The 16777-nt window shown below is 44.2% G+C and overlaps 1 protein-coding gene across 1 annotated transcript in view; it reads left to right on the forward strand.

Moving 5' to 3' along the window:
• The window catches only part of LOC136691657 (gamma-aminobutyric acid receptor subunit gamma-3), a 146032-nt gene that overhangs the window by 93251 nt on the left and 36004 nt on the right, over positions 1 to 16777 (forward strand). The window contains exon 4 of the mRNA XM_066664330.1: positions 11270 to 11490. Coding sequence (XP_066520427.1) covers positions 11270 to 11490 — 221 coding nt within the window. The remainder of the gene's footprint in view (positions 1 to 11269; positions 11491 to 16777) is intronic.

Below are 16777 nucleotides of genomic sequence, written 5' to 3' on the forward strand. Positions count from 1 at the left end.
TTAATTTGAAAGTTGTGTGTAAAGCATGCAAGTTTCTAGTAAAAAGGCAACAAAAACATGCAAAAATCCCTTTACTCCACTATAGGTGGCACTTGGTGAGAATCAATTGATCAGCTGATCCTCACAGGTCGTTGGCAGTATGCAGATGAATGTTTGAAGAATATCTAAAAGACTATACCAGTAATGTGTTACCTAATATTATCCTACCCTTATATCAAGAATACACTGTAAATCAAGCAGGATAAAATGTCTGCCAAATGCTCTTAACATTACACAGGTAACTTTACAGTAAGGTTATATTAATTAATGGTATTACTAAATGATTCAGTAAAGTCATAGTTATACAATAAGTAATAATAGGAACAGGAACTAACAATATGTTATGATTTAATAAAATCCTAAAAGAACGCTAGTTAATGCTACTTCTTATTTATCATTACTCAATGATTAATTGTAACATTACCTAACAATTTAGTAAGCCTTATTACTGTCTTAAGTATTGTGAATTAATGTACACTTATTGTAAAGTGTCATTAAAGACTTTTGAACCATTCAGTGCATTTTTTGACACCCTCAATCGGCAAAAGGCCGGTAAACTCCTCAACAGGGGACTATCAATAAGCGATGTTTTCTGCACTGTTTCTATTTTTTGTGACGAATTTGATTAAAACGTTATTCCAATAAATAAACAATATTTTAATAATTCAATAATTAAAATATTAAGAAATCTGTTCTCTGTGGAGAATGTGTACTTGTTGCCAGAAAATAAACAATACATGTGTCAGGAGCGAGGGGCGGATTGAGGGAGGCGGACGCACTCGCTAAAACACAGCTTTTTAATAAAGAAGAATAACAAAACAAAGATACATTAACATAACGAAAACAAACAGGGAGCTAACCAGGCTAAACTAAACAAGGGGAGCTAAACAGGGCAAACGGGACTGACAGACTAAAGAGTAAACGAAGGAACGAGAGAGGAAAAGAAACTACGACACGAAACAACGACTAGGGAAACAGACACGGAGAAACTGTGGAGACAGACGGACAGACTCGAAAACACGACCGACTAGACATGAGAAAAGAGAAAAGAGAAATGTACGACAAACAGGACGTGACACAAGAGGGCTTAAATACTCACACAAACGAGATACACCTGGACAGATAACGAGGACGGGTAACACATGACACGGACGAGGAGGCGGAACAAAGGCGGAGACTCGAACATAAACAAAACAGAGCCATGTGCAAATAAAGCACATGGCGGGGACAACAAACTGACAGGACGAAGGCGTGACAGATGCCCCCCCCCAAGAACGCGCAACTCCCGGGCGCGTACTCCTAAACCCCCCAGGAGCTGGCACTGGAGAGGGCACGGAAAACAAGACAGGACAACAAACCAACGGGTGACAGGACTCAGGACAGGACGGGAACAGACACAGGAGCTGGGGACACGACAGGACCGAATATACAAGACGGGACATGGGACATGACAGGAGACTGACAAAGGGGGGCAGCAAGAGACGAGAACGGACTGGACAGGACAGGAGTGGACACATGGGACTTGACAGGGTTTTTGACATTGGACATGACACTGGATGGAAACAGGGACTGGACAGAAGACGGGACAGGTGACAGAACTTGGTGCTGGGACTGGACGGGAGCAGAGACTGGTGACAAGACACTGGACAGGATAGGAACGTTAGACTGGACAGGGGTACGTGACTGGACAGAAGACAGGACAGGTAACATGACACTAGACTGGAACGGAGACGGGACTGGAGACTGGACATTGGACGGATACGGGAACTGGACGTGAGACAAGACAGAGGGTTGAAACGGGGACTGGACAGGACTAGCAGGGGACTGGACAGGAGACAAGACAGAGGGTTGAAACGGGGACTGGACAGGACTAACAGGGGACTGGACAGGAGACAAGACAGAGGGTTGAAACAGAGACTGGACCGGAGACGGGACTTGAGACTGGACAGGGATTTGAAACAGAGACTGGACCGGAGACAAGACGGGTGACTGGACATTGGACGGATACGAAGACTGGACATGACTAACAGGGGACTGAACCGGGGGTTGAAACATAGACTGGACAGGGCTGACAGGGGACTGGACATGAGACAAGACAGAGGGTTGAAACGGGGACTGGACAGGACTAACAGGGGACTGGACATGAGACAAGACAGAGGGTTGAAACGGAGACGGGGCTTGAGACTGGACAGGGATTTGAAACAGAGACTGGACAGGGCTGACAGGGGACTGGACATGAGGCAGGACAGGAGACTGGACTGGACTTGGTAGGGGAACAGGGACCAAGACGTTTACGGGGACAGACATGAATACAGTAACAGGTACAGGGACAGAGACAAAGGCTGACACGGGTACTGGGACAAGGACAGAGACGGGAACCATGACAGGGACAGACAAGGGAACCAAAATAACAGGGCGGTGCCCAGGACTGGCTAATGTCTGTGTGGCAGTCTGAGGAACCAGCCTGTGCACAGTTCTGGGGATCGGCCCTGAAGTCCTTCGGGCCGACCTACGGACATGGACAGGAGAGGCCGTAGCCACAGTCACGGGGACAGGAGAGGCCGTAGCCACAGTCACGGGGACAGGAGAGGCCGTAGCCACAGTCACGGGGACAGGAGAGGCCGTAGCCACAGTCACGGGGACAGGAGCGGCGGGCGCCGCCGCAGTCACGGGGACAGGAGCGGCGGGCGGTGCCGCCATCACGGGCACTGGAGCGGCGGGTGCCGCCATCACGGGGACTGGAGCGGCGGGTGCCGCCATCACGGGGACTGGAGCGGCGGGTGCCGCAATCACGGACACTGGAGCGGCGGGTGCCGCCATCACGGGGACTGGAGCGGCGGGTGCCGCCATCACGGGGACTGGAGCGGCGGGTGCCGCCATCACGGGGACTGGAGCGGCGGGTGCCGCCATCACGGGGACTGGAGCGGCGGGTGCCGCCATCACGGGGACTGGAGCGGCGGGTGCCGCCATCACGGGGACTGGAGCGGCGGGTGCCGCCATCACGGGGACTGGAGCGGCGGGTGCCGCCATCACGGGGACTGGAGCGGCGGGTGCCGCCATCACGGGGACTGGAGCGGCGGGTGCCGCCATCACGGGGACTGGAGCGGCGGGTGCCGCCATCACGGGGACTGGAGACAGTGCGACGACGTCCACGGAGGCAGAGGAATCTGCGATGTCGTCCCTGAAGACAGGAGAGGCGCGCTTCGCGCTCACGAAGACAGGAGAGGCGCACGCCGCGCTCTCGAGGACAGGGGTTTGTGCTGCTCGCCGGGCTTGCGCTGGAGCTGTAAAGGGTTTAGGGGGTTTCACAGGCGCACCCATTAGATCACCTCGAGGTGCGCCCCTGTTAGCCTCAGACCTCAGAGCTCCGGAGGTGAGGCTAACAGCCCCTACCCTTAACGCCCCCCCAAAAATTTCCCCGGACCTGAGGGGGTAATCCTCCAGCGAGGGGGGAACTCCAGCACGGTTCTTCCGCCGACTCTTTCGACTCCCGCTGGCGCAACTACTCGATTCCCGAGTCGACTCCTCCGCTATAGGATCCGGAGCAGCGCCAGGCAGGAGCTGGAGCCGGCGACTCCATTCCGAGGCCGCTTTCAAAGCCTCCCCCACAGGATCTTTGGGGCCTGTGTGGAATGGAGTCCGGCGAACGGCACATCCCTTGAGATAATAGTCTGTGCTAGCTGCGTCCTGGGGGTCGTACATTCTGTCAGGAGCGAGGGGCGGATTGAGGGAGGCGGACGCACTCGCTAAAACACAGCTTTTTAATAAAGAAGAATAACAAAACAAAGATACATTAACATAACGAAAACAAACAGGGAGCTAACCAGGCTAAACTAAACAAGGGGAGCTAAACAGGGCAAACGGGACTGACAGACTAAAGAGTAAACGAAGGAACGAGAGAGGAAAAGAAACTACGACACGAAACAACGACTAGGGAAACAGACACGGAGAAACTGTGGAGACAGACGGACAGACTCGAAAACACGACCGACTAGACATGAGAAAAGAGAAAAGAGAAATGTACGACAAACAGGACGTGACACAAGAGGGCTTAAATACTCACACAAACGAGATACACCTGGACAGATAACGAGGACGGGTAACACATGACACGGACGAGGAGGCGGAACAAAGGCGGAGACTCGAACATAAACAAAACAGAGCCATGTGCAAATAAAGCACATGGCGGGGACAACAAACTGACAGGACGAAGGCGTGACAACATGACATTGAACCAGGGACACCCAAACCTATATGGCAGAATACTAATGTGGAACAGACTCAACTCTAACATAACCACAGTAAGTAAACTCATACATATTCTGATCTGTTAGTCAACCTTAGAGTATGGATGTATACGGTTTATAGCTTTACATACAGTATGTTGTCCTTCAGGAAAGTGCTACCAATACGTTTAAAGTCTCATTAAAGCATCTGGTCTGTGATGATGAGTGTTTACAGACAAGAGGAGGCAAAGCACAGCGACTGTGCAACATCGTGTTAGTGGAAGAAAGAAGGGTTTGCCTTATGAGGGAAACGCCTGCTGCTTCTGTGTAGTCTACACCACAGCTCCTTCTTGCTTTCTAGGTTATTTTGCTGAGTAGTTTACCACAAACATTTTTTTGTAGGCAAAACAGTCAGCAGAGACACCCCACAATGCTTCAGTACCCAAATAGCTGGGTACCACTTGGAGCGCCTGTCCTATTCCTTATTCACCCAGGCTTTATTTCTCTTTTCCTCTCCCTGAAAATGATAAATGGCACAAGGAATTTAATTAGAGCTGAGGGAGGAGAAAGGCCGGATGGATCGTGTGGCTCGCGCATACCAATCAACGGCGGGAAAGCTCAGAATGTGGGTGCACCGTTCAGACGGGATGGTGTGATGTCTCAGTCAAGCACGGTGGCATTACCCTTTCTCAGATTCAAGCAGCTCAGGGAACAGCCCTGTGCACAGTGGGAGATCACTCATCTGTATGCAGGTCATTTCAGAGCATGACAAGAACTCAAGCAGAAAATGATTCCTTACAGGCCAGAGAGCGGGCCACACCATTTGCTGTAATGACTCATATTACTCCTAGTTTTCCCCGATTTAAAAATTAAATATGAAAATATTTCCCCAGTGAAACAGAACTTAATAGATTAGCTGTCCTATCGAGGAACAGGACAGGAATTAGATTTTACGGAGACAGGAAGCTGCGGCCAAATCGCATTACGCTCGTGTTCTATTTGTCTTTAGACTACTTACAGCCCCTAATGCTTGCTTTGAGAATATGCAGAGCAAATTTAGAGATATCATTAACAAGATCACTTTCTGGTATAAGTAAGACAAAGCTCATTTAGACATATATGATCTTCGAGGGGCCAATTACGATAACTGATCGCTGTAATATCCACAGTAGGACCACTGCAGACTTCTGCGAACGGCAGAAATGAAGAACGACTGACAGAGCTCAGCAGAACTTGGGCCATGTTTCTAGTGGGTCATATTAAACTTAGATTAAAGCAGAATCACTTATGAAAACATAAGTTTGGAACTCATCTTCTGCACTTGAGTGAGGTGGCACAATCACAGTGAAGCTGCATAAAACATAAGCAACCGGGGTTGGTCTGAAGCTCGAGGCTCTGGTGCATTTTCAAACAAACCCTGGGTCAGGGCGCAAAGTCCAGGACTTGCCTGAATGTAACACGGCTGCCTTTCACAACACATCCGTCTGCAGGTTCCCACAAGAAGGAAGGGCACACCCACTGTTTTTCATTTATTATTTAGAACACAAGCATCTCTGGTATGATCATACTATGCACAGGGGGCCATGTACAGTGCACATTCATTATACTCTACACTTCACATGGCAGTCTCTGAGGATGTGGGCAGAAACAAAAGCCTGGCAGGTGACTTCCATTCAGTTTAACAGATAAATGGAGAAAAAAAGATCTTTACTTAATATAATTTACCACGATACTGGGGCTTGTTTACTCATACAGTACCTCTTTTTATGCACATGTATATGATCCCTAAAAATTACCAGAGTAAGTGAATATTATTAGTCAGTTTGATTTAAAACAATCTTGTTCTAATTTCATGAGAAGATTGAAATTAAGCCAGGGCCCTGGATGGAATTTAAAGCTTCTTTGGCCAATGCCGAATCTTTTGATGCTGATACTGTTCATTAATGCAATGTGCCTGATAAACAGCTCATTTTCTCCTACTCTCTGACCTACTGTGTCATAGCACGGGTCATCAGTCAAGAATTAATTGTTGTCTGTGTGGCTGGCCTCAATTTGGAAGGAGAACTCCAAAAACAAATTAGTATAACAGATTGTTTAATAGCAGACAAGCTGCATCAGTCTGGGGCACTCAGACACCACACTCAGGATTTGGGTTGGCAGGGAATATTTCACAATTTCTCAAAGGTTCATTCATATATATATATATATATATATATATATATATATATATATATATATAGAGTGCCTACTGTCTGCCTTTAATCCGGGTTGTATTTAAAATCTGCTACAAGTTCAAAGAGAAGTTGGATGCATTTTTTTTGTTTCATGGCTTCTCACAAGTAATCCCAAATATATAGAACAATGCTGAGGTCTGGAGACTGGAGCAGCCAGTCCATTATTCAGAGAAAAGCAGCAGTTTCTTTTATAGATTTTCAAGCTTTCTTTTTTTGGTATGTGTTTTTTACTAAATAATGACAGCCCAAAGGTTGAATTGTCCTCTTGTAGGGTAAAGATGGGCAGATGGGCAATCTTGTGTGTGTCTTATAGTTTTGAAGAGAATCTTGGTTTTCTATTGTCTAGCGGAGATGAAAGCCTTGGTAACGGTAACTGTCTAATAGGTATTCCGTGCCTTTAAAGGAATACCATTTTGGATCTTGTTTCTTCACTAGAGTCCAAAGGAAATGACATTTTAAAAATATTCCTGAGGACTGGGTTTTTATAAATGTCACTGACAAGAGGCTTGACAGGATGTGAAATGTACTACCACACAGTACTGGACATAGTCAAACTAACATAAGCTATGTTTATTTTATCACTGTACACCTTTTCCACTGGGCCCAAGTATGTGTTCTGTTTCTCGTGTACTCCCTTTGGCTTCCTGCACAAAAGGTCACAATTACGGCCTAATGGCACTCCTGCCCATTCACTTGCGCTAAATGAGCGTGTTATTAAAATGAGGAGACCTACAGTAGCAGAAAGTTCACAGAAGGTCAAATGACTGTCAGTGGCGTTTGAAAGCGGTGTAGGTGTGTGACACCCCCCCATTAATTATAAACTTGGCTTTGAGGAATTCCAGAGTACATTAAAATGGGGGAGAGTTAACTACTTTACCCAGAGTGTTTTTTTTTTAAACCTTTCCACCGTTGCAGTTTAATGCTATTGAAACAACAAACTGATTAAAGACTACTGAAAATATATAAAATAAATAAATAGTGCAGACGAGCCTCTGTCTTAAGGTCAAGAAAAAAATCTGATGTAATATATGTGAAAGGAGCTCTCAGTTGAAGAGTGCAGATGCCCACATTAATGTAGCTTCTGGTCCGCTCAGTGGATTTGCCGGGGTCATAAGAGCCAGTGTCTGATCCATGTGAAAGCGCATGGGAGATCTCATTGAACTTTTAGCTCATGTGCAAAATCACCAATCCAAAGTGCTGAACGTCCATCCCGAGACTTAAGGAGACTGTACGCTTAAAGGCCAGTGGGTTGAGACTGTTGGAATGAATTAGCAGGACTTCAGTGGGGCTGCACTTAGTCTTCAAAGCTGAGGAAGATAATGAGGCCATTAGTTCTTTTATCTCACATCAGTTCAAACTAGTTTTATTCTCTCTCTCTGTCACACACACACACACCTTGATCGGACTGTTCTCATCACAAGTACATGATCATTACTATGTTTGAAATGGTAATTCATTCTGAGCTATTTATGCATCATTTCACATGCAGTGACACTTTAACTTCAGAGAAAGGCACAATGCATAAAGGCTCTGTGTCAGACTTCAGCAGCCAGACGTTTGCAATAAGGAATTATTTTTATTCTCTGATGACATTAGGTCTGTAGTCATTTTGAGGGAAGAAAGACCAAAAGATTTTGGTTAGTGAATGTACTATAGATAAGACTCACATCATGTTAATGTAATTTAGTGGTAGTGTTTCTGGAGCTGATGTTGATACATAGAACAGACACAGCTATTTCCTAAAGCCTTCGAAGGAATAATTCAGATCATCAGTATGTGCTCATTACGCAGCATTGTTTTCTGGAACTAAGACTAGATAGTTTTTCCTTCTTTGCTGCTCTAACAGCATTTACTCTTTGAGAAAAACACATGGGAACATGTTTTGAGGAACAAATGTGTAGCTGAGCCATTGTGTCCCATTTCATGCTTTTGGATGGAGGTCATACAAGCTGTGTTTGCAACAACTTTTAAATATGTGAACAGGTACCACACTGCAGATTGATTTTTCAACTTGTGTTTTAATAAATACATATACAAACCAGATTCCAAAACATTTGTGACACTAAACAAATTGTGAATAAAAACTGAATGCAATGATGTGGAGATGGCAAATGTCAATATTTTATTCGTAATAGAATATAGATGACAGATCAAAAGTTTAATCTGAGTAAATGTAACATTTTAAAGGAAAAATATGTTGATTCAAAAGTTGCGAAAAGTAGCAATAAGTGGCTGGAAAAAGGAAATTGAGCATATAACGAACAGCTGGTAGACCAACTAACACTAATTAGGTCAATTGACAACATGATTGGGTATAAAAAGAACTTCTCAGAGTGTCAGTGTCTCTCTGAAGCCAAGATGGTAAGAGGTAATCACCAATTCCACCATTGCTGCGCAGAAAGATGCAGCAATACCAGAATGGTGTTACCCAGTGTAAAATAGCAAAGACTTTTAAGTTATCATCATCAACCGATTCAGAGAATCTGGAACAATTGCTGTGCGTAAGGGTCAAGGGCGTAAAACTCTACTGGATGCTCGTGATCTCCGGGCCCTAAAACGTCACTGCACCTCAAACAGGAATGCCACTGTCAAGGAAATAACAGAATGGGCTCAGGAATACTTCCAGAAAGCATTGTCAGTGAACACAATCCACCGTGCCATCCGCCGTTGCCAGCTGAAACTCTACAGTGCAAAGAGGAAGCCATTTCTAAGCAAGCTCCACAAGCTCTGACGTTTGCACTGGGCCAGGGGTCTTTTAAAGTGGAGTGTGGCAAAATGGAAGACTGTTCTGTGGTCAGAAGAGTCACGATTTGAAGTTCTTTATGGAACACTGGGACGCCATGTCATCCGGACCAGAGAGGACAAGGATAACCCAAGTTGTTATCAACGCTCCGTTCAGAAGCCTGCATCACTGATGGTATGGGGTTGCATGAGTGCTTGTGGCATGGGCAGCTTGCATGTCTGGAAAGGCACCATTAATGCAGAGAACTATGTTCAGGTTCTAGAACAACATATGCTCCCATCTAGACGTCATCTCTTTCAGGGAAGACCCTGCATTTTTCAACAAGATAATGCCAGACCACATTCTGCAGCAATCACATCATGGCTACGTAGGAGAAGGATCCGGGTACTGAAATGGCCAGCCTGCAGTCCAGATCTTTCACCTACAGAGAACATTTGGCGCATCTTAAAGAGGAAGGTGCGACAAAGAAGGCCCAAGACGATTGAACAGTTAGAGGCCTGTATTAGACATGAATGGGAGAGCATTCCTATTTCTAAACTTGAGAAACTGGTCTCCTCTGTCCCCAGACGTCTGTTGAGTGTTGTAAGAAGAAGGGGGGATGCCACACAGTGGTAAAAAAATGGCCTTGTCCCAACTGGGATTAGTTGACGCCATGAAATTTTGAAACAACATATTTTTCCCTTAAAATTATACATTCTCCCAGTTTAAACTTTTGATCTGTGATTTGTGTTCTATTCTGAATAAAATATTAGATGTTGGCACCTCCACATCATTGCATTCAGTTTTTATTCACAATTTGTTTAGTGTCCCAACTTTTTTGGAGTCCGGTTTGTACATTTGATAACTTTAATAATTTGTTACCTATTTGATGGTAAAAACGAATTCTTGCTCTTTTAAGTCTTAGATGTGTATCATCAGGTCTATCTAGGTAATCAGACACTGACTGGAGCCCTAGTCTAATACTTTGCCTGTTCCAAGTTTTCTATCAGTGGAATGAATGAGCTCATGTTCTATACATATAGAGAAAAGTAGTCTCCAGCAAAGACCTCTTTTCTCCATGAGAAAGCTATAAGATCAAGGGAATAAATAATATAAGTACCAGATGGTTCCCTTCGTTCCTGCCACCAGAGAGCTAGATGTGATTAAGTATTAGCGCTAGCCTACAGGTTGCCCTGTAAATCTGAAGACTAGGGCTAGTGGGCCATGCATTATTTATGTGCACTCAGGAGTTGCCCAGCAATCCAGGGGGACATTATATGAAAGGTATTGGGTCCTAAAAACATATTTCGTTGCTGCTACTGTGAAATGGTCACAATGAGATGGACAACACAATGGACTGAGTGCTGACAGGAAAACACTGGCTGTTCACTGTTTCTGTTAGCCCGGTCACTTTTTTAGGGTCTTTCCAACTGACCCCCTGCTGCTGTAAACTTATTCATCCTCTTCCAAGTATTAAGTTGCTTTGTATTTCCTAAGTGAAATTGATTAGGCTCCATAGAGTGGGTCTCCAGTCATGTGCCCAAGGTCAGGTGTGTCTGGTAAATCACCACAGCCCAATGAACACTGAATACACTGCATTAATTTAAAACATTCTGAGAACAGCTCAAAGTGCCAGGTTCTGTACCAACACTCCAGAGGACTATACCATAAAAGTGGAAAACAAAAGCGTGTAGCAGCATTGAGGTAGTTAATGCACAGCTCTGGATGTCTCCTCAGGGAAGGTTCTAAAGCACAAAATAACAAGACATTTTATTTGGAGTGTAATTCAGGGCAGACATTTCAGCGCTCCATATTCAGTCCTGGGTCTCGAACCTTATTCTTGGAACGACCATAAAAATGCTTAATGCTCGAGGAGAGATGTGTTTTTAAAAAAAGCATTACACTGCTAATGATCACGCTAATTATACCAGGTCTTCCAGGTCTCATTTTTTAGTAGCTTTTACTGACTTGTTCAGCTCCAGGTTTTAAAATAATTATTTCTTTTAGTTTGTTTCTAATAGTTTGTCTTCCTGTTCTGTGTTTGGCAGGAGTACCAGATTGACATCATCTTTGCCCAAACGTGGACAGACAGCCGGCTCAGATATAACAGCACAATGAAGATATTAACTTTGAACAGTAACATGGTTGGACTCATTTGGCTGCCTGACACGATCTTCAGAAACTCCAAGAATGCAGATTCACACTGGATTACTACACCTAATCAGCTGCTGAGAATATGGAACGATGGGAAAATACTTTACACTCTAAGGTAAGATGATCTTTCACCTGTGATCAACAGAGGCTGTGGGACAAAAATAAGTGTGATTTCACCTTATGGCCTTATGGTGTGTATATAAATATATATAAAAAATAAATAAATAAAAAACATCAACTATGTTGTTCCTTGTCAAACTTAAAAGCCTGTGTAGGCTTCACTGCGTATTTTAATAAAAAGGTCTCAGTGAAGCATCAAAAGTGAGCTAAAATTAGACATCCCCCGACAGTTCAAGACTACAAACAAGTCTTCCGAACCCTGTAGAGTGACTGTCAGGAACAATAATTACAGCACGGATGGCTGTATGACTATGATGTCCTTTAACATGTATAAAAAGAATTATGTGAAGTCTTGGTTTACTGCTATTGAAGCATCTGAATTTCAAGCCAGATTCCTCTGGGACTGAGTTTTGTGGAATAAGATCAATCCCATCAATGATCAACAACTATTCTGTGATATTTTCAGGGCAAAGTGTTGGCTTTTGATTCTTCGTCTGTAGTTGTGTCCAGAGTTGAAGCTGACCCTAACTTTGGCCTGATGTAAACCTCAGGGTGTGTGATGTTGAGCCACGATGACCCAGTTCTGACCAGTGCTTAGTCTTTGTGACAGAGCCATTCAAAGCAAACCCAGGAAAAGTAATGGCCAGAATGGGGACACCAAGCTGCAGAAATTGGATTCAGTGTCTAATAACATTTGTCAGGCCTCTGCAAATGCAGCTACAAACTAAACTGTTTGATACAGTGTACAGGCAGGACAATGCTAGAGCCCAGCAGACAAACAACTCCCGCATTTTGCCTAGGACAACAAAAATAAAGTAGTTTATTATGCTTCTGCTGCAGTGTGAACAGCGCCAGTGATATTGTACACTGTAAAGTGATTTGTGTACATTTAAAGTGTAAAGTGTACGTTTTCTTTTATGATAAAACTATACAGCAATGCTGTGTATGTACCAGTGATCCACACTATGGTGAACCATGACTATTTGAACTAGACCTACATTTCAGGTCTGTCAGGACCTTGATAGACAAACCTCTGGTCATACTTCAGGCATCCTAGGCTGGATTTCAAGAGAGCGCAATTGGTTTTGCTTTTTTGGGTGGGGGTAAGATGGGCCACCCCATCTACCTTCATCGCTGTGTAGGAGCAGCCGAGGTTTCTGCCAGAAGAAGTGACAGATCTGAGCAGTTGACCTCTCCATAACGTGGGGGTGTCCAGTGTTGTTACTTGAGCAACATACTCACCTTCACTCACTCACAGGCTGGTGGTAGTGAGTCCTAGCCAAAGGGAAGTGATGACTTATGGTTGGTGGGGGGTGGAAAAAATGGTTATTAAAAACAAATTTTATTATGTATTTAGCTTACGATTTATATTAATTTTAATATTCAAAAAATACATATTCTACTATTGCACAAATGGAGTTTATTTTATGGTGGCACTAAGATAACACTGGTGCAAATGAAAAATTATTTTGTCTGATTAAGAATAAACATGTATAAACCAGTAACAGGCAATTCATATTTGTATAAATATCATTTTTAATTATAATTTCACTATTATTTTTCTGGTGAGAAATAATCATTTAATAAGAGATACAGGGTATTCCAGGGACCTGGTCTTGGGTTAGAGCCCCGTTCCCGGTGTCTGTGAAGAATTCTTATTGTGGCTGCGTGGGTTGCTCCGGTTTTCTTGCACAGTCCAAAAAACACCAACACATTGGTAAATGGATAGTCCATAGGTAGGAGTGGATGTGAAAGACCGGCACCACCCAATTCCTGGTAGGCTCCGCACCTGAACTGTATAAGCAGTTACAAACAATGAATGAATTAATAAATTAGAGATGTTAATCAAAAATCTCTGTGGTTTCCCCCACAAAGCAGCTTTCCTCAGTTTAGTCCAAACATCAAGCCTGTCCAACAGGAAAAGGGCTGAGAGACTTCTATATTGGACAGTCCTCAAATTTGGGCTTAAGTTAAGGCTAACTGACAAATCAGACAACCCCCCCCCAGTGTTTGGCCTCTCGTTGCCCTTATGGTGAATATCATCTCTGCAGTGAGAGACTCTGCGAGCACTTTGTAGACATTCCTAATTAGAGCAGATGTGATGAATTTAACCACCCCACAACTCTTCAGCTCATAAATAAATATAAATATGTGTTATGTAGTGTTGTGAATCTTGCTGAAGGACACTTATTAGTATAGTAGTGTGTCCCCATCTAAGCTGGGAATTAAATCCTAGTCTGAGCAAATGATACTAGTGTTATCCACTATGCTGTAACAACTTTGTAGTGGGTAATTACAGCTGCTCAATCCCAGTCACACGACCTAAGCCCCTGGCAGCCAGTTCAAAGCAGCAGGAAAGAGGAAAGAGAGTGGGGAGGAGAGGAGTGGGGAGGAGAGGAAAAAAAAGGAAAAAAAAAAAAGTCAAACACAGGATTGAACCTCTACTTTGACAAGAAGTCATTTTGTGTGCACATCTCTTAAGGATGCTGTTCCTATTCCATGCATTAGAGCCAGCACACTAATGCTCCACTTTCATAAATACAGGTCACAGTGTGCAAAGAAGTGGACTCTGATGGGTGGATATTCACTGAGCCCAGCGCTGGCCTAGTTAAAAGAATAGGGACATCCAGATGCAATGCTGAGTTACCTGCCATGTCCCTCACTTGTCCACTGCCCTGTGAGAAACCCACTGCCCTGATCAGAGCTTTGTCATAACACAGTTCAGAGGACAATGCCATTCTAGTGTCTCAAACATGTTGAAAGTGGCCAGAGTGGTGGACAAAGTAGTCTGTACTCAAATACAATTTGAGTAAATGTGTTGTATACAACAGATACAAGACAACACAAATAACAATAAATGGCAAATGAACAGAACAGAGCCATTAGCAGTCACTGTAGATTTTAGTGGCACTTCGCTTAAACATTGCCAAGGCATCGACGCAGCACCAGAGGGAACAGTCAGGGCATGAGGACACACTCACCCCGGCTGTCGCTAATAGTAACCAGGGCTGTGTCAGGCAAAATTCCCACTGGCGAGCAGCGGCTTAAGAATGCGCTTCCCGGACGAAACAGCAGCTTCTAGCTCTGAGTTCAGCAAACTGCCACCCGTCAACCAGCCACAGTGAGTTCCTGGTCGTCACCAGCAACAGAACCAAACCACCAGTGACAACAGCAAACCTCTCTGTCCACAATCCAACCAAGCAGCAGCGAAGAAGGCAGGCCCCCCGAGTTAGCAGGCCCAGCTGCCAGCCCTGGAGAAAGCAGACAGCCAACTGCAAGGCAGCGATGAAGAAACAAGGTCCCCCTCACACACACCTGGCCAAAACCCACAGCAGCAGAGGAGGATAACCCACCACCCCCCGATACCCTGATGAATACAACATATAAACAAAAGATACACACAAACCAAACAAAATGACACAAGATATGAGCTAGACATGGAGAGAAGCTGCAGCCAAACAGAGGGAGCAAAGAGAGAGCTATAGATTGGTATTCCTGTCCAAGCTGAGAATCAAACCTTTGATATGTACAGGTCAAAAAATTATATATACAATGAATATTGTCCAAAATGCTTTATCAACCACTTTACCAGAAAAATATTCATTCATTATCTGTAACCGCGTATCCAGTTCAGGTCCAGAGCCTACCTGGAATCATTGGGAGCAAGGCAGGAACACACCATGGAGGGGGCGCCAGTCCTTCACAACATGTGTTTTTGGACCGTGGGAGGAAAATGGAGCACCCGGAGGAAACTCAATAAATAAAATAAAACAATATAGTCAGAAGTGAAACAAAACATGGTAAATTTAAACTGCCCTGCACAGAACTGTCCTGAATATTTATGTTCCTCTACAGATGCCATCATTTGTGTTGTTTCATTACAGTTTGCTAAATTCTTTGTCTTCAGGACAATGTAACACGGCACAGATGAATAACTACCAATGCTTAAAAGTTTCCCTGTTTTGAACAATACTTTTTCCTTTAAATAAATGAGTCTGTGCCCTTGAACCTGTCCCCCATTCCCTGGTTGTCCTTCCTTGGACCACTTTTGTACGTACAAACAAGTGTATACCAGGAACACCCTATGAGTACTGTGTTTTTGAAGACACTCACCAAAACATTATGGTCATTTCAATTTGGCACTTGTCAAAATCTTGTGTATACTCATCCATGCCCATTTTTCCCGCTTTCAACACAGAATAATATATGCCACTTCTTGACAGATACCTCTGTAATGAGATCATTTTTAACATGTCCCTATGTCCCAGTGACTGGTCAGACCACTCTTCACAATGTTAGCATTTTATTTTAGATCAAAAGTAATTTAAATTATAAAAATAAGATAAAAAGAGAGAAGAAAGAAGAGACTTACAGACTTCAATGTTGATGCTGATTGATGCTCAGGAAGTTCCACTGCAGTTCTAGAATTTACTCAGCTCATCAGTAGTTTTTTGTTGAGGTGCTGTTGTTCTACTGTTGCTTTTGGGAACTTTTATGTGAGTCATAATTTTAACCAAGTAACAGTGTTTCTGCTGGAGTGTAGATTCAGGCTATTTCGTAAGCGAGGACTCTTCAGTATGACGATGATGATTCAGGAACATGCCATGTCCCATTTGCAATGACAACAGAGACTCTCAATGCTGAGAGCTGTTGTTGCCTGTTTTGGTGGCGAACTGTTGCTTTGGGAGAAAGCAGAAGTAAAAATAAAGATACTGCTTAAGGATCATGAAAAGTTGCCTTAAGCCTAAACATTGCCACAAATTGCTATGGGTTCCCAGTCTGCGAAGTTAGCAGTGCCTCTGCTGTCAGACATGGCTCGAGTCGGCTCACATCACAAGCCAGACACTGACGGAGGACTTTGTTGAAAACCCCGCTGTCAAAGGCGTCTGAAATTCAAACAGCAGACAATTGCATTTCAAACCGCGCTCTGCAGGTGCAGGATGTATTTTGGGAAGATTGCGGCTCGGTTAATTCGTCTCTCGCAGTAGCTCAGCTGCCTGAAGAGCAGATGATACGGAGTGTGTACGTGTGCGTGTGTGTGGACAAAGAGATTTCACAGGCCAGCACAGGGAATCCATCACCGTTTCCAACACTCTAAAAAGCATTTCCTTGGCAACAAGACAAGCCGTGTGGTCACCAAGAGGCACGAGCCATGGGCTGAGCTAATCTGAAATCAAGGCTAACTAGCGGCTCCCCTACGGAGCTCTTCCGATTATCAATATTCATGGATGTAGGCAGATTTGAACCAGTGATATTTTGGGTATTAGGATAAAGGAGCGAAG

This window comes from Hoplias malabaricus, chromosome 3, assembly GCF_029633855.1.
Source record: "Hoplias malabaricus isolate fHopMal1 chromosome 3, fHopMal1.hap1, whole genome shotgun sequence".
Lineage (NCBI taxonomy): Eukaryota > Metazoa > Chordata > Actinopteri > Characiformes > Erythrinidae > Hoplias > Hoplias malabaricus.